Genomic DNA, 18,371 nt, shown 5'->3' with positions numbered 1-18,371 from the left:
GAACTTAGTTTCAAGGTGCATATTGTATCATGCTAGTAGTAATTTTGTTTGTTTCAATAGAGTGTTATATGTACCACATTGTATGTTTTGTTTAATATGGGATTAGTATGGATAAAGCCCATCATCTATGACAGGTAGACCTGAGAATTAGATCTTGTTTTTATATCCCTGTCATACACAAAATTAGTTGTTCTTTGTTTATCCTAGCCTGTATGCTCCATGACTGCCTCTAGTGTGAGCGCGGGGGGACCCGTTGTGATTGGTGCATTGTCGACTGTGCACCACTTCCATTGGTGGGCCAGCGACATGCACCGGCCTATGGGAGACCCGCGATGACGTCACTACTGGCAGGAGCGGAGACACTGACTAGAGAAGTCTTGCCAGCCTCACGCTCCGATGTGAGCATGCGCGAGCAGACACAGGGGGCGGTACTTACCCACAATCCTTCGGCTTGGTGGTGCGGCGCCTCGGGTGACGTCACGCGCATGCGCACTAGGTGGCGGCGGCGATTTTGCACAGACTTTTGAAATTTACCAATTATGAAGCAGGTACATAAGGGGCCTTATCCAGACACATCCCATACTCCTTGATAAAGGACCCCCAGGTCCGAAACGCGTAGGAGGTTCCTGTTTGTTCCCCAAGGGGGTTGCCTGTCCTCCTGCATGCACGAATAAAGAATAGCAGTTTTATCCTACACCTGGCTCCCTGGCTGTGCGCCATTCGTCTTTCTTTTGCCTTCACCTGGACTGTGGATTCCTTTATGGCTGGCACGCCTGCTCTACACCCCTGGAGATGACGTGAGTGGGTTTCTTTATGGGTTTAGACTGTCATAGTTAAGTTGGACAACTGTCATCATGCTTACAAAAGTCTATGTTGCACCCACCCACTCCCACTGGTATCCCCAGGGTTTTCAATCATAGTCCACCGAGTTGGATGGATTTCATCTGGGTTGAGCACCCTAATTTTTTCTACCTGTATAGGGAGAGGTATTAGCAGCGGGATGTTAGGGTGTATAGGGAGAGGTATTAGCAGCGGGATGTTAGGGTGTATAGGGAGAGGTATTAGTAGCAGCGGGATGTTAGGGTGTATAGGGAGAGGTATTAGCAGCAGGGTGTTAGGGTGTATAGGGAGAGGTATTAGCAGCGGGATGTTAGGCTGTATAGGGAGAGGTATTAGCAGCAGGATGTTAGGCTGTATAGGGAGAGGTATTAGCAGCGGGATGTTAGGGTGTATAGGGAGAGGTATTAGCAGCGGGATGTTAGGGTGTATAGGGAGAGGTATTAGCAGCGGGATGTTAGGGTGTATAGGGAGAGGTATTAGCAGCAGGGTGTATAGGGAGAGGTATTAGCAGCGGGATGTTAGGGTGTATAGGGAGAGGTATTAGCAGCAGGGTGTATAGGGAGAGGTACAGTATTAGCAGCGGGGTGTTAGGGTGTATAGGGAGAGGTATTAGCAGCAGGGTGTTAGGGTGTATAGGGAGAGGTACAGTATTAGCAGCGGGATGTTAGGGTGTATAGGGAGAGGTATTAGCAGCAGGGTGTTAGGGTGAATAGGGAGAGGTATTAGCAGCGGGATGTTAGGCTGTATAGGGAGAGGTATTAGCAGCGGGATGTTAGGGTGTATAGGGAGAGGTATTAGTGGGATGTTAGGGTGTATAGGGAGAGGTATTAGCAGCGGGATGTTAGGCTGTATAGGGAGAGGTATTAGCAGCGGGATGTTAGGGTGTATAGGGAGAGGTATTAGCAGCGGGATGTTAGGGTGTATAGGGAGAGGTATTAGCAGCAGGGTGTTGGGGTGTATAGGGAGAGGTATTAGCAGCGGGATGTTAGGCTGTATAGGGAGAGGTATTAGCAGCGGGATGTTAGGCTGTATAGGGAGAGGTATTAGCAGCAGGATGTTAGGGTGTATAGGGAGAGGTATTAGCAGCGGGATGTTAGGGTGTATAGGGAAAGGTATTAGCAGCAGGGTGTTAGGGTGTATAGGGAGAGGTATTAGCAGTGGGATGTTAGGGTGTATAGGGAAAGGTATTGGCAGCAGGGTGTTAGGGTGTATAGGGAGAGGTATTAGCAGCGGGATGTTAGGGTGTATAGGGAGAGGTATTAGCAGCGGGATGTTAGGGTGTATAGGGAAAGGTATTAGCAGCAGGGTGTTAGGGTGTATAGGGAGAGGTATTAGCAGTGGGATGTTAGGGTGTATAGGGAAAGGTATTGGCAGCAGGGTGTTAGGGTGTATAGGGAGAGGTATTAGCAGCGGGGTGTTGGGGTGTATAGGGAGAGGTATTAGTAGCAGGATGTTAGGGTGTATAGGGAGAGGTATTAGCAGCGGGATGTTAGGCTGTATAGGGAGAGGTATTAGCAGCGGGATGTTAGGCTGTATAGGGAGAGGTATTAGCAGCGGGATGTTAGGGTGTATAGGGAGAGGTATTAGTAGCAGGGTGTTAGGCTGTATAGGGAGAGGTATTAGCAGCGGGATGTTAGGCTGTATAGGGAGAGGTATTAGCAGCAGGATGTTAGGGTGTATAGGGAGAGGTATTAGCAGCGGGATGTTAGGCTGTATAGGGAGAGGTATTAGCAGCAGGATGTTAGGCTGTATAGGGAGAGGTATTAGCAGCGGGATGTTAGGGTGTATAGGGAGAGGTATTAGCAGCGGGATGTTAGGGTGTATAGGGAGAGGTATTAGCAGCGGGATGTTAGGGTGTATAGGGAGAGGTATTAGCAGCAGGGTGTATAGGGAGAGGTATTAGCAGCGGGATGTTAGGGTGTATAGGGAGAGGTATTAGCAGCGGGATGTTAGGGTGTATAGGGAGAGGTATTAGCAGCGGGATGTTAGGGTGTATAGGGAGAGGTATTAGCAGCAGGGTGTTGGGGTGTATAGGGAGAGGTATTAGCAGCGGGATGTTAGGCTGTATAGGGAGAGGTATTAGCAGCGGGATGTTAGGCTGTATAGGGAGAGGTATTAGCAGCAGGATGTTAGGGTGTATAGGGAGAGGTATTAGCAGCGGGATGTTAGGGTGTATAGGGAGAGGTATTAGCAGCGGGATGTTAGGGTGTATAGGGAAAGGTATTAGCAGCGGGATGTTAGGGTGTATAGGGAGAGGTATTAGCAGCGGGATGTTAGGGTGTATAGGGAGAGGTATTAGCAGCGGGGTGTTAGGGTGTATAGGGAGAGGTATTAGCAGCGGGGTGTTAGGGTGTATAGGGAGAGGTATTAGCAGTGGGATGTTAGGGTGTATAGGGAAAGGTATTAGCAGCAGGGTGTTAGGGTGTATAGGGAGAGGTATTAGCAGCGGGGTGTTGGGGTGTATAGGGAGAGGTATTAGCAGCGGGGTGTTAGGGTGTATAGGGAGAGGTATTAGCAGCGGGATGTTAGGCTGTATAGGGAGAGGTATTAGCAGCGGGGTGTTAGGGTGAATAGGGAGAGGTATTAGCAGCGGGATGTTAGGCTGTATAGGGAGAGGTATTAGCAGCGGGATGTTAGGCTGTATAGGGAGAGGTATTAGCAGCGGGATGTTAGGGTGTATAGGGAGAGGTATTAGTAGCAGCGGGATGTTAGGGTGTATAGGGAGAGGTATTAGCAGCAGGGTGTTAGGGTGTATAGGGAGAGGTATTAGCAGCGGGATGTTAGGCTGTATAGGGAGAGGTATTAGCAGCAGGATGTTAGGCTGTATAGGGAGAGGTATTAGCAGCGGGATGTTAGGGTGTATAGGGAGAGGTATTAGCAGCGGGATGTTAGGGTGTATAGGGAGAGGTATTAGCAGCGGGATGTTAGGGTGTATAGGGAGAGGTATTAGCAGCAGGGTGTATAGGGAGAGGTATTAGCAGCGGGATGTTAGGGTGTATAGGGAGAGGTATTAGCAGCGGGATGTTAGGGTGTATAGGGAGAGGTATTAGCAGCGGGATGTTAGGGTGTATAGGGAGAGGTATTAGCAGCAGGGTGTTGGGGTGTATAGGGAGAGGTATTAGCAGCAGGATGTTAGGCTGTATAGGGAGAGGTATTAGCAGCGGGATGTTAGGCTGTATAGGGAGAGGTATTAGCAGCAGGATGTTAGGGTGTATAGGGAGAGGTATTAGCAGCGGGATGTTAGGGTGTATAGGGAGAGGTATTAGCAGCGGGATGTTAGGGTGTATAGGGAAAGGTATTAGCAGCAGGGTGTTAGGGTGTATAGGGAGAGGTATTAGCAGTGGGATGTTAGGGTGTATAGGGAAAGGTATTAGCAGCAGGGTGTTAGGGTGTATAGGGAGAGGTATTAGCAGCGGGATGTTAGGGTGTATAGGGAGAGGTATTAGCAGCAGGATGTTAGGGTGTATAGGGAGAGGTATTAGCAGCGGGATGTTAGGGTGTATAGGGAGAGGTATTAGTGGGATGTTAGGGTGTATAGGGAGAGGTATTAGCAGCAGGATGTTAGGCTGTATAGGGAGAGGTATTATCAGCGGGATGTTAGGCTGTATAGGGAGAGGTATTATCAGCGGGATGTTAGGCTGTATAGGGAGAGGTATTAGCAGCAGGATGTTAGGGTGTATAGGGAGAGGTATTAGCAGCGGGATGTTAGGGTGTATAGGGAGAGGTATTAGCAGCGGGATGTTAGGGTGTATAGGGAAAGGTATTAGCAGCAGGGTGTATAGGGAGAGGTATTAGCAGTGGGATGTTAGGGTGTATAGAGAAAGGTATTAGCAGCAGGGTGTTAGGGTGTATAGGGAGAGGTATTAGCAGCGGGATGTTAGGGTGTATAGGGAGAGGTATTAGCAGCGAGGTGTTAGGGTGTATAGGGAGAGGTATTAGTGGGATGTTAGGGTGTATAGGGAGAGGTATTAGCAGCGGGATGTTAGGGTGTATAGGGAGATGTATTAGCAGCAGGGTGTTAGGGTGTATAGGGAGAGGTATTAGCAGCGGGATGTTAGGGTGTATAGGGAGAGGTATTAGTGGGATGTTAGGGTGTATAGGGAGAGGTATTAGCAGCGGGATGTTAGGCTGTATAGGGAGAGGTATTAGCAGCGGGATGTTAGGGTGTATAGGGAGAGGTATTAGCAGCGGGATGTTAGGGTGTATAGGGAGAGGTATTAGCAGCAGGGTGTTGGGGTGTATAGGGAGAGGTATTAGCAGCGGGATGTTAGGGTGTATAGGGAGAGGTATTAGCAGCAGGGTGTTGGGGTGTATAGGGAGAGGTATTAGCAGCGGGATGTTAGGCTGTATAGGGAGAGGTATTAGCAGCGGGATGTTAGGCTGTATAGGGAGAGGTATTAGCAGCAGGATGTTAGGGTCTATAGGGAGAGGTATTAGCAGCGGGATGTTAGGGTGTATAGGGAAAGGTATTAGCAGCAGGGTGTTAGGGTGTATAGGGAGAGGTATTAGCAGTGGGATGTTAGGGTGTATAGGGAAAGGTATTAGCAGCAGGGTGTTAGGGTGTATAGGGAGAGGTATTAGCAGCGGGATGTTAGGGTGTATAGGGAGAGGTATTAGCAGCAGGATGTTAGGGTGTATAGGGAGAGGTATTAGCAGCGGGATGTTAGGGTGTATAGGGAGAGGTATTAGTGGGATGTTAGGCTGTATAGGGAGAGGTATTAGCAGCGGGATGTTAGGCTGTATAGGGAGAGGTATTAGCAGCGGGATGTTAGGGTGTATAGGGAGAGGTATTAGCAGCGGGATGTTAGGGTGTATAGGGAGAGGTATTAGCAGCGGGATGTTAGGGTGTATAGGGAGAGGTATTAGCAGCAGGGTGTTAGGGTGTATAGGGAGAGGTATTAGCAGCGGGATGTTAGGGTGTATAGGGAGAGGTATTAGTGGGATGTTAGGCTGTATAGGGAGAGGTATTAGCAGCAGGGTGTATAGGGAGAGGTACAGTATTAGCAGCGGGGTGTTAGGGTGTATAGGGAGAGGTATTAGCAGCAGGGTGTTAGGGTGTATAGGGAGAGGTACAGTATTAGCAGCGGGATGTTAGGGTGTATAGGGAGAGGTATTAGCAGCAGGGTGTTAGGGTGAATAGGGAGAGGTATTAGCAGCGGGATGTTAGGCTGTATAGGGAGAGGTATTAGCAGCGGGATGTTAGGGTGTATAGGGAGAGGTATTAGTGGGATGTTAGGGTGTATAGGGAGAGGTATTAGCAGCGGGATGTTAGGCTGTATAGGGAGAGGTATTAGCAGCGGGATGTTAGGGTGTATAGGGAGAGGTATTAGCAGCGGGATGTTAGGGTGTATAGGGAGAGGTATTAGCAGCAGGGTGTTGGGGTGTATAGGGAGAGGTATTAGCAGCGGGATGTTAGGCTGTATAGGGAGAGGTATTAGCAGCGGGATGTTAGGCTGTATAGGGAGAGGTATTAGCAGCAGGATGTTAGGGTGTATAGGGAGAGGTATTAGCAGCGGGATGTTAGGGTGTATAGGGAAAGGTATTAGCAGCAGGGTGTTAGGGTGTATAGGGAGAGGTATTAGCAGTGGGATGTTAGGGTGTATAGGGAAAGGTATTGGCAGCAGGGTGTTAGGGTGTATAGGGAGAGGTATTAGCAGCGGGGTGTTGGGGTGTATAGGGAGAGGTATTAGCAGCGGGGTGTTAGGGTGTATAGGGAGAGGTATTAGCAGCGGGATGTTAGGCTGTATAGGGAGAGGTATTAGCAGCGGGGTGTTAGGGTGAATAGGGAGAGGTATTAGCAGCGGGATGTTAGGCTGTATAGGGAGAGGTATTAGCAGCGGGATGTTAGGCTGTATAGGGAGAGGTATTAGCAGCGGGATGTTAGGGTGTATAGGGAGAGGTATTAGTAGCAGGGTGTTAGGCTGTATAGGGAGAGGTATTAGCAGCGGGATGTTAGGCTGTATAGGGAGAGGTATTAGCAGCGGGATGTTAGGGTGTATAGGGAGAGGTATTAGCAGCAGGGTGTTGGGGTGTATAGGGAGAGGTATTAGCAGCGGGATGTTAGGCTGTATAGGGAGAGGTATTAGCAGCGGGATGTTAGGCTGTATAGGGAGAGGTATTAGCAGCAGGATGTTAGGGTGTATAGGGAGAGGTATTAGCAGCGGGATGTTAGGGTGTATAGGGAGAGGTATTAGCAGCGGGATGTTAGGGTGTATAGGGAAAGGTATTAGCAGCGGGATGTTAGGGTGTATAGGGAGAGGTATTAGCAGCGGGATGTTAGGGTGTATAGGGAGAGGTATTAGCAGCGGGGTGTTAGGGTGTATAGGGAGAGGTATTAGCAGCGGGGTGTTAGGGTGTATAGGGAGAGGTATTAGCAGTGGGATGTTAGGGTGTATAGGGAAAGGTATTAGCAGCAGGGTGTTAGGGTGTATAGGGAGAGGTATTAGCAGCGGGGTGTTGGGGTGTATAGGGAGAGGTATTAGCAGCGGGGTGTTAGGGTGTATAGGGAGAGGTATTAGCAGCGGGATGTTAGGCTGTATAGGGAGAGGTATTAGCAGCGGGGTGTTAGGGTGAATAGGGAGAGGTATTAGCAGCGGGATGTTAGGCTGTATAGGGAGAGGTATTAGCAGCGGGATGTTAGGCTGTATAGGGAGAGGTATTAGCAGCGGGATGTTAGGGTGTATAGGGAGAGGTATTAGTAGCAGCGGGATGTTAGGGTGTATAGGGAGAGGTATTAGCAGCAGGGTGTTAGGGTGTATAGGGAGAGGTATTAGCAGCGGGATGTTAGGCTGTATAGGGAGAGGTATTAGCAGCAGGATGTTAGGCTGTATAGGGAGAGGTATTAGCAGCGGGATGTTAGGGTGTATAGGGAGAGGTATTAGCAGCGGGATGTTAGGGTGTATAGGGAGAGGTATTAGCAGCGGGATGTTAGGGTGTATAGGGAGAGGTATTAGCAGCAGGGTGTATAGGGAGAGGTATTAGCAGCGGGATGTTAGGGTGTATAGGGAGAGGTATTAGCAGCGGGATGTTAGGGTGTATAGGGAGAGGTATTAGCAGCGGGATGTTAGGGTGTATAGGGAGAGGTATTAGCAGCAGGGTGTTGGGGTGTATAGGGAGAGGTATTAGCAGCAGGATGTTAGGCTGTATAGGGAGAGGTATTAGCAGCGGGATGTTAGGCTGTATAGGGAGAGGTATTAGCAGCAGGATGTTAGGGTGTATAGGGAGAGGTATTAGCAGCGGGATGTTAGGGTGTATAGGGAGAGGTATTAGCAGCGGGATGTTAGGGTGTATAGGGAAAGGTATTAGCAGCAGGGTGTTAGGGTGTATAGGGAGAGGTATTAGCAGTGGGATGTTAGGGTGTATAGGGAAAGGTATTAGCAGCAGGGTGTTAGGGTGTATAGGGAGAGGTATTAGCAGCGGGATGTTAGGGTGTATAGGGAGAGGTATTAGCAGCAGGATGTTAGGGTGTATAGGGAGAGGTATTAGCAGCGGGATGTTAGGGTGTATAGGGAGAGGTATTAGTGGGATGTTAGGGTGTATAGGGAGAGGTATTAGCAGCAGGATGTTAGGCTGTATAGGGAGAGGTATTATCAGCGGGATGTTAGGCTGTATAGGGAGAGGTATTATCAGCGGGATGTTAGGCTGTATAGGGAGAGGTATTAGCAGCAGGATGTTAGGGTGTATAGGGAGAGGTATTAGCAGCGGGATGTTAGGGTGTATAGGGAGAGGTATTAGCAGCGGGATGTTAGGGTGTATAGGGAAAGGTATTAGCAGCAGGGTGTATAGGGAGAGGTATTAGCAGTGGGATGTTAGGGTGTATAGAGAAAGGTATTAGCAGCAGGGTGTTAGGGTGTATAGGGAGAGGTATTAGCAGCGGGATGTTAGGGTGTATAGGGAGAGGTATTAGCAGCGGGGTGTTAGGGTGTATAGGGAGAGGTATTAGTGGGATGTTAGGGTGTATAGGGAGAGGTATTAGCAGCGGGATGTTAGGGTGTATAGGGAGATGTATTAGCAGCAGGGTGTTAGGGTGTATAGGGAGAGGTATTAGCAGCGGGATGTTAGGGTGTATAGGGAGAGGTATTAGTGGGATGTTAGGGTGTATAGGGAGAGGTATTAGCAGCGGGATGTTAGGGAGAGGTATTAGCAGCGGGATGTTAGGGTGTATAGGGAGAGGTATTAGCAGCGGGATGTTAGGGTGTATAGGGAGAGGTATTAGCAGCGGGATGTTAGGGTGTATAGGGAGAGGTATTAGTGGGATGTTAGGGTGTATAGGGAGAGGTATTAGCAGCGGGATGTTAGGCTGTATAGGGAGAGGTATTAGCAGCGGGATGTTAGGGTGTATAGGGAGAGGTATTAGCAGCGGGATGTTAGGGTGTATAGGGAGAGGTATTAGCAGCAGGGTGTTGGGGTGTATAGGGAGAGGTATTAGCAGCGGGATGTTAGGGTGTATAGGGAGAGGTATTAGCAGCAGGGTGTTGGGGTGTATAGGGAGAGGTATTAGCAGCGGGATGTTAGGCTGTATAGGGAGAGGTATTAGCAGCGGGATGTTAGGCTGTATAGGGAGAGGTATTAGCAGCAGGATGTTAGGGTCTATAGGGAGAGGTATTAGCAGCGGGATGTTAGGGTGTATAGGGAGAGGTATTAGCAGCGGGATGTTAGGGTGTATAGGGAAAGGTATTAGCAGCAGGGTGTTAGGGTGTATAGGGAGAGGTATTAGCAGTGGGATGTTAGGGTGTATAGGGAAAGGTATTAGCAGCAGGGTGTTAGGGTGTATAGGGAGAGGTATTAGCAGCGGGATGTTAGGGTGTATAGGGAGAGGTATTAGCAGCAGGATGTTAGGGTGTATAGGGAGAGGTATTAGCAGCGGGATGTTAGGGTGTATAGGGAGAGGTATTAGTGGGATGTTAGGCTGTATAGGGAGAGGTATTAGCAGCGGGATGTTAGGCTGTATAGGGAGAGGTATTAGCAGCGGGATGTTAGGGTGTATAGGGAGAGGTATTAGCAGCGGGATGTTAGGGTGTATAGGGAGAGGTATTAGCAGCGGGATGTTAGGGTGTATAGGGAGAGGTATTAGCAGCAGGGTGTTAGGGTGTATAGGGAGAGGTATTAGCAGCGGGATGTTAGGGTGTATAGGGAGAGGTATTAGTGGGATGTTAGGCTGTATAGGGAGAGGTATTAGCAGCGGGATGTTAGGCTGTATAGGGAGAGGTATTAGTGGGATGTTAGGGTGTATAGGGAGAGGTATTAGCAGCGGGATGTTAGGGAGAGGTATTAGCAGCGGGATGTTAGGGTGTATAGGGAGAGGTATTAGCAGCAGCAGGATGTTAGGGTGTATAGGGAGAGGTATTAGCAGCAGGATGTTAGGGTGTATAGGGAGAGGTATTAGCAGCGGGGTGTTGGCGTGTATAGGGAGAGGTATTAGCAGCGGGGTGTTGGGGTGTATAGGGAGAGGTATTAGCAGCAGCAGGATGTTAGGGTGTATAGGGAGAGGTATTAGCAGCAGGATGTTAGGGTGTATAGGGAGAGGTATTAGCAGCAGGATGTTAGGGTGTATAGGGAGAGGTATTAGCAGCAGGATGTTAGGGTGTATAGGGAGAGGTATTAGCAGCGGGGTGTTGGGGTGTATAGGGAGAGGTATTAGCAGCACGATGTTAGGGTGTTTAGGGAGAGGTATTAGCAGCAGAGAGAGGAGGGGGGGTGAAGCTCATCTTGTGTATGGTGTTCAGCTCAGTAAACCAAGTCTCTAGGAAGGATAAATTAATTATGCAGGAAGTACTACTAAAATGGAGCATGACAAAGGGGTTCAACAAGGTACAGAAGGGAAATATATTTCAGAGAGAAAGAGAGGAGTGCTGGAACAAGAGGTCAAATGAAAAAACCACGGATCAAATATTGTATGTGTGTTGGAGAGAGCCGTCTCTGTGAGGGGGGGTTGTGTGTCTGGGTGGTGGAATTGTTTGTGTGTTGGGGAGAGCTGTCTGTATCATAAGTGGGGGGCTGCGTTTCTCTGCGGAGAAGCTGCTGTCTCTGATAGGTGGTGGGGGCTGCGTTTCTCTGCGGAGAAGCTGCTGTCGGTGATAGGTGGGGGGCTGCGTTTCTCTGCGGAGAAGCTGCTGTCTGTGTGATAGGTGGGGGGGCTGCGTTTCTCTGCGGAGAAGCTGCTGTCTGTGTGATAGGTGGGGGGCTGCGTTTCTCTGCGGAGAAGCTGCTGTCTGTGATAGGTGGGGGGGCTGCGTTTCTCTGCGGAGAAGCTGCTTTTTGTGTGATAGGTGGGAGGGCTGCGTTTCTCTGCGGAGAAGCTGCTGTCTGTGATAGGTGGGGGGGGGCTGCGTTTTTCTCTGCGGAGAAGCTGCTGTCTGTGATAGGTGGGACTCTGCCTCCGTTTCTCAGTGAGATCTCCGTGCCTCATAATGATCCCTCTCGTAGGTACAACTGCAACCGCTACAACGAAGACGACGCCAAGGCCGCACGCGATGCACAAGAGGTGAGTCCACGCAGCTGCTGTCAGCGGCCAGCTCCTCCGCCCTGGCCCCCGCCGCGGCCCGCTCCTCCACCGCGGCCCGCTCCTCCGCCTTCATGGCAGCCCGCTCCTCCACCCCGCCCTGGCACAACTCCTCAACCCGGCCCGCTCCCCCGCCCGGCCCGCTCCTCCGCCCCCGCCCACTCCTCCGCCCCCGCCCGCTCCCCCGCCCGGCCCGCTCCTCTGCCCCCGCCCAGCCCGCTCCTCTGCCCCCGCCCACTCCTCCGCCCCCGCCCACTCCTCCGCCCCCGCCCGCTCCTCCGCCCCCGCCCACTCCTCAACCCCGCCCGCTCCTCCGCCCCCGCCCGCTCCTCCGCCCCCGCCCGCTCCTCCGCCCTTGCCGCGGCCCACTCCTCCGCCCCCGCCGCGGCCCGCTCCTCCGCCCCCGCCGCGGCCCGCTCCTCCGCCCCCGCCGCGGCCCGCTCCTCCACCCGCCCGCTCCTCCGCCCCCGGCCGCTCCTCCGCCCCCGCCCGCTCCTCCGCCCCCGCCCGCTCCTCCGCCCTTGCCGCGGCCCGCTCCTCCGCCCCCGCCGCGGCCCGCTCCTCCGCCCCCGCCGCGGCCCGCTCCTCCGCCCCCGCCGCGGCCCGCTCCTCCGCCCCCGCCTCGGCCCGCTCCTCCACCCCCGTGTTTGCGACCGGCCGCCATCCCCTGGGCAGGTCACTAGTTTCCCTTCTGTCTCTGCCATGTACTGACGCAGCGATCCCGAGCGGCTTTGCAGAGATACCTGTTCTACTGCAACCGCTACATGAACCACATGCAGAGCCTGCGCTTCGAGCACAAACTGTACGCCCAGGTCAAGCAGAAGATGGAGGAGATGCAGCAGCACAACATGTCGTGGATCGAGGTGCAGTTCCTGAAGAAGGCGGTGGACGTCCTGTGCCAGTGCCGCTCCACGCTCATGTACACCTACGTCTTCGCGTTCTACCTCAAGAAGAACAACCAGTCTATTATCTTCGAGGTGAGCACCCTGGCGCCCCCCTGTTATTATAGGCTGGGAGGCGCAAGGGCCGGCCTTAGGCTTTGCGGGGCCAAGACGTTACGCTGGCAGGCCCCCCGCCCTCCTCCTGTAAAAAAAAAAAGTGGAGGGGGGGGGGGGTCTTACCTTTGCCAAGCAGCGTCGCTGTGGCGTAATATGACGCCACGGCATGTGGCGTGACGTTGCAATATGGCGCTACAGGAGGTGGCCCGCTTCGGAAAAGGTAAGAACGCGCACACACACCACCCCCAACACCCACCTCCGCACACCTTCCTCTCCCTCCTCGTGTCAGCGCCGAGATCCTTCCGACTGGAGGGGGAGGCTGGAGATGGGGGGTCCGCCGTGCTCACCTTGCCTGGGTCTCCTCCTGTGTCATTGTCACCCTGCAGTGAGAGGGACACTTTTGGTCCTTGCTGTCTGTCGTCCGGCCGTTGTACAGACCCTCCATATGGCATGTGTACCTGCTGCCTCTGTCACTGTAACCTTGTCCCCAGCAGTGAGGGGGACAGACTCGATGAGCTATAGCAGGAGGGCGCAAACTGGGGGGAGCGACAGATTTTCGGGGGGCGCGGTGGTTACAGACACCCCGCGCTATTCAGCGCGAGGCCTCTGTAAACTCAAATGACGTGACGTCACATGACTCCAATGACGCCGCGTTCAAGGTAAGAGAGGGCGCGACCCAGGGGCAGAGCAGGCAGGGTAGGGTGGGGGGGGCGCAGCCGCGGATCTTTGCGCACACCAGAGCTATAGTCTCTTATTACTGGTTACCCGGCGTTGGGGGGGACAGACTCGGGTCCCTTCTGTCTGTTCCCCTTTTTTAGAGGGCAGCGGATCACATTGAATCACTATAAAAGATGACAGATTTGGGGCATCGTACCCTTCTTTGTGTCGCTGTGCCACCATGAGAGGGCCACGCTGGGTGCGTTTAGGGTAGGATCCGCCTACATGTAAGGTCCCTCCTGGGTTTATCTGTTTGGCCTTGAGAGTTTGGGGTGGGAATTGAGTCCACCTTGGAAGGGTGGTGACGTGACGAGGTTAATGTCCCTTTCTGTCTGTGACATCCTTCATCTGTAGGGGCGGACTCACGTTGCATGTGGGAGTTTGGGGCATTTTCAGACTCGAGAACCGTTCTCTTTGTAGAATAATCAGGCAGATCTGGAGAATGCGACAGAGGTCCTGTCTGGATACCTGGAGCGGGATATTTCCCAGGATTCACTGCAAGACATAAAGCAAAAAGTGCAAGACAAGTACAGGTGAGAGCCGTGTGCACACTTATCTGTAACTTCTTCCCCTCTCCCTGCCTCACTCCCCCGCTCTCTCCCTGCCTCCCTCCCCGCTCTCTCCCTGCCTCCCTCCCCTGCTCTCTCCCTGCCTCCCTCCACCGCTCTCTCCCTGCCTCCCTCCCCCGCTCTCTCCCTGCCTCCCTCCCCCGCTCTCTCCCTGCCTCCCTCCCCCGCTCTCCCTGCCTCCCTCCCCCGCTCTCTCTCTCTGCCTCTATCACTCCCCCGCTCTCTCTCTCTGCCTCTATCACTCCCCCGCTCTCTCTCTCTGCCTCTATCACTCCCCCCGTCTCTCTGCCTCTATCACTCCCCCTCTCTCTCTGCCTCTATCACTCCCCCTCTCTCTCTGCCTCTATCACTCCCCCTCTCTCTCTGCCTCTCTCACTCCCCCTCTCTCTCTGCCTCTCTCACTCCCCCTCTCTCTCTGCCTCTCTCACTCCCCCTCTCTCTCTGCCTCTCTCACTCCCCCCCTCTCTCTCTCTCTCTGCCTCTCTGCCTCTCACTCCCCCTCTCTCTCTGCCACTCTCACTCCGCCTCTCTCACTCCCCCTCTCACTCCCCCTCTCACACCCCTCTCTCTCTGCCTCTCACTCCCCCTCTATCTCTGCCACTCTCACTCCCCCTCTCTCTCTGCCTCTCACTGCCACTCTCACTCCGCCTCTCTCACTCCCCCTCTCTCTGCCTGCCACTCTCACTCCCCCTCTCTCACTCCCCCTCTCTCTCTCTGCCTTTCTCACTCCTTCACTACCCCCTTTCTCCCTTCCTCTCACTCCCCCTCTCTCTCTCTGCCACTCTCACTCCCCCCCTCTCCCTGCCTCTCACCCCCATCTCTTCCTGCCTCTCACACCCCCCCTCTCTCTCACACACCCCCCCTCTCTCTCACACACCCCCCTCTCTCTCACGCCCCCCCTCTCTCTCACGCCCCCCCTCTCTCTCACGCCCCCCCTCTCTCTCACGCCCCCCCTCTCTCTCACGCCCCCTCTCTCTCACGCCCCCTCTCTCTCACGCCCCCTCTCTCTCACGCCCCCCCTCTCTCTCACGCCCCCCCTCTCTCTCACGCCCCCCTCTCTCTCACGCCCCCCCTCTCTCTCACGCCCCCCCTCTCTCTCACGCCCCCCCTCTCTCTCACGCCCCCTCTCTCTCACGCCCCCCCTCTCTCTCACGCCCCCCTCTCTCACACACCCCCTCTCTCTCACGCCCCCCCTCTCTCTCACGCCCCCCACTCTCTTACACCCCCCTCTCTCTCACACCCCCCCTCCCTCACACGCCCCTCTCTCTCACACACCCCTCTCTCTCACACCCCCTCTCTCTCACACCCCCTCTCTCTCACACACCCTCTCTCACACACCCCCTCTCTCTCACACCCCCTCTCTCTCTCACACCCCCTCTCTCTCTCACACCCCCTCTCTCTTTCACACACCCTCTCTCTCTCACACCCTCTCTCTCTCTCACACACCCCGTCTCTCTCTCACACACCCCGTCTCTCTCTCACACACCCCGTCTCTCTCTCACACACCCCGTCTCTCTCTCACACACCCCGTCTCTCTCTCACACACCCCGTCTCTCTCTCACACACCCCGTCTCTCTCACACACACCCCGTCTCTCTCTCACACACCCCGTCTCTCTCTCACACACCCCGTCTCTCTCACACACACCCCGTCTCTCTCTCACACACCCCGTCTCTCACACACCCCGTCTCTCTCACACACCCCGTCTCTCTCTCACACACCCAGTCTCTCTCTCACACACCCCGTCTCTCTCTCACACACCCGTCTCTCTCACACACACCCCGTCTCTCTCACACACCCCGTCTCTCTCTCACACACCCTCTCTCTTTCACACACCCTCTCTCTCACACACCCCGTCTCTCTCTCACACACCCCGTCTCTCTCTCACACACCCCGTCTCTCTCTCACACACCCCGTCTCTCTCTCACACACCCCGTCTCTCTCACACACACCCCGTCTCTCTCACACACCCCATCTCTCTCTCACACACCCTCTCTCTTTCACACACCCTCTCTCTCACACACCCCGTCTCTCTCTCACACACCCCGTCTCTCTCTCACACACCCCGTCTCTCTCTCACACACCCCGTCTCTACCGCCCGCTCTGCCTCCCTCCCTCTCTCCTGGCCTCCCACTCTCTCCCTGCCTCCCTCACCCCCCCCCCCCCGCTCTCTCCCTGCCTCCCTGCCTCTTTCCCTGCCTCCCTCACTCCCCCTCTCTCTCTGCCTCTCACTCCCCCTCTCTCTCTGCCTCTCTCACTCCCCCCCTTTCTCCCTCTCTACCGCCTCCCTCTCTCCTTGCCTCCCAATCTCTCCCTGTCTCCCTGCCTCTCTTTCTCTTGCTCCTGTCTCCCTGCCTCTCTCTCTCTTGCTCCCTCCTCCCCACCCCTCTCTTGCTCCCTCCTCCCCACCCCTCTCTTGCTCCCTCCTCCCCACCCCTCTCTTGCTCCCTCCACCCCACCCCTCTCTTGCTCCCTCCCCCCCACCCCTCTCTTGCTCCCTCCCCCCCACCCCTCTCTTGCTCCCTCCCCCCCACCCCTCTCTTGCTCCCTCCCCCCCACCCCTCTCTTGCTCCCTCCCCCCCACCCCTTTCTTGCATCTCTCTTGCTCCCTCCTCCCCCTCTCGCTCCCTTCCCCTCCCCCCCCTCTCTCGCTCCCTTCCCCTCCCCCCCTCTCTCGCTCCCTTCCCCTCCCCCCCTATCTCTCTTGCTCCCCCCCCTCTCTTGCTCCCTTCCCCCCACCCCTCTCTCCCCTCCTTCCCTTCCTCCCGCCCCTCTCTTTCTCACCAAACGCCTCTCTCCCCCTCTCAGATACTGCGAGAGCAGGAGGCGGGTGCTGCTTCTTCACGTGCACGAAGGTTACGAGAAGGACCTGTGGGAATACATCGAGGACTGAGCCGGCCCCACAGCCCAAACCTCAGACTTCAGCTGACACTAGACTTCAACTTCCCATTAAACGCAACTGTCCCCCCCTGAGGCTGTCCGCCCACACACAGCCGTCCCCCCTTCCCTCTCCCCTCCTCTCTCGCGCTCCTACCGGGCCTTTTGGGTTTCGTTTTTTTTTTTGTTAACGGAAAGTTTAAGTAAATTATATTGTAATAATAAAAGGAAGACGAGCTAGCAGAGGAACTGGTCTGACAGTATTCGAGGCAGGTTACACCCCTCCGCTGCCAGGGGGGGCAGCGATGCAGTGCAGACTGACAGCGGAGGGGTTAATGTGTGTGCAGCCCCTCACATAGTGTGCAAATACTTTCTCTTTAATTCTGCGTCACTCCATCCCGACTCTCCCCGTCCCTCCGTCTCGACTCTCCCCGTCCCTCCGTCTCGACTCTCCCCGTCTCGACTCTCCCCGTCTCGACTCTCCCCGTCCCTCCGTCTCGACTCTCCCCGTCCCTCCGTCTCGACTCTCCCCGTCCCTCCGTCTCGACTCTCCCCGTCTCGACTCTCCCCGTCCCTCCGTCTCGACTCTCCCCGTCTCGACTCTCCCCGTCCCTCCGTCTCGACTCTCCCCGTCCCTCCCGTCTCGACTCTCCCCGTCCCTCCGTCTCGACTCTCCCCGTCCCTCCCGTCTCGACTCTCCCCGTCCCTCCGTCTCGACTCTCCCCGTCTCGACTGTCCCTCCGTCTCGACTCTCCCCGTCCCTCCGTCTCGACTCTCCCCGTCCCTCCGTCTCGACTCTCCCCGTCCCTCCGTCTCGACTCTCCCCGTCCCTCCGTCTCGACTCTCCCCGTCCCTCCATCCCCCTAGTCTCTCCTCCTCTCCCCTTCCCCACCTCTTCCCGTCCCTCCATCCCCCTAGTCTCTCCTCCTCTCCCCTTCCCCACCTCTTCCAACCCCAGGCGTTGGCGCTGAACAGCTTTCAGAAGAAAAAAAGACGGGGTTGGGAAAAAAGACAAAAAATAGCTTTGTATATGACTTTTAAAAACAAAACGAGATTAAAATGAAAAGAAGACAGCCGTATTTTTCAAACTTGTAAATAGTGCATCTGCATGAGCAGGCGAGGGGCGCGTGTTTGCATCATGTTTAAGTACAAACCGGAAAAAAATATTTATTATTTCTTGAAGATGGCTCATTCTGGCTGTGCTGTTTATTCCTGCAGCGTGTTCCATGGAGGGGCGTGTCCGCTGACCTTACGCCCCAACGTGACCTAGTGACTGGCTGATAGGTCAGTCCCACGTAGGATCAAAGTGACCTAATGACAGGGACTTGGCTTATAGGTCAGTCCCACGTAGGGGTAATGTGACCTAATGACAGTGACATGGTTAATGGGTTAAAGGGTCAGTCCTACGTAGGGTCAAAGTGACCTAATGACAGTGACATGGTTAATGGGTTAAAGGGTCAGTCCTACGTAGGGTCAAAGTGACATAATGACGGTGATGTGTTTAATGTGTTAAAGGGTCAGTCCCACGTAGAGGTAAAGTGACATAATGACATGGTTAATTGGTTAAAGGGTCAGTCCCACGTAGTATCAAAGTGACCTAATGACAGTATGTGAATAATGGGTTAAAGGGTCAGTCTCCCATATGAGCTAAGTGTTATATAGATATTCCTATATCTATTCTACCTGGCACTCAAGTTACTTAGAATAATGTATATGATATAAACACCCCACCCACACACCCAACCCACATCCAGGTAAGTGATGGTCGTCTATTTGCACAAAGGATACAAATGCCAACGTTTCGCTTCTACTAAGGAGCCTTCATCAGGTTGGTGCAAGTGCATAAATAAAACGTTCAAACATATATCCC

General features: G+C 54.0%; 1 protein-coding gene across 1 annotated transcript in view; it reads left to right on the top strand.

Moving 5' to 3' along the window:
- Positions 1–17,574, top strand: part of ARIH1 (ariadne RBR E3 ubiquitin protein ligase 1) — a 62,032-nt gene extending 44,458 nt beyond the window's left edge. The window contains 4 exon segments of the mRNA XM_075576030.1: positions 11,266–11,323; positions 12,058–12,318; positions 13,477–13,589; positions 16,433–17,574. Coding sequence (XP_075432145.1) covers positions 11,266–11,323; positions 12,058–12,318; positions 13,477–13,589; positions 16,433–16,517 — 517 coding nt within the window. The 3' untranslated portion in view covers positions 16,518–17,574.
- The last annotated feature ends 797 nt before the right edge of the window (positions 17,575–18,371 follow it).

The sequence above is a fragment of the Ascaphus truei genome, chromosome 18 (assembly GCF_040206685.1).
Source record: "Ascaphus truei isolate aAscTru1 chromosome 18, aAscTru1.hap1, whole genome shotgun sequence".
NCBI lineage: Eukaryota > Metazoa > Chordata > Amphibia > Anura > Ascaphidae > Ascaphus > Ascaphus truei.
Note: the sequence above shows the minus strand (reverse complement) of the source record. Positions and strands in the feature narration are given on the sequence as shown.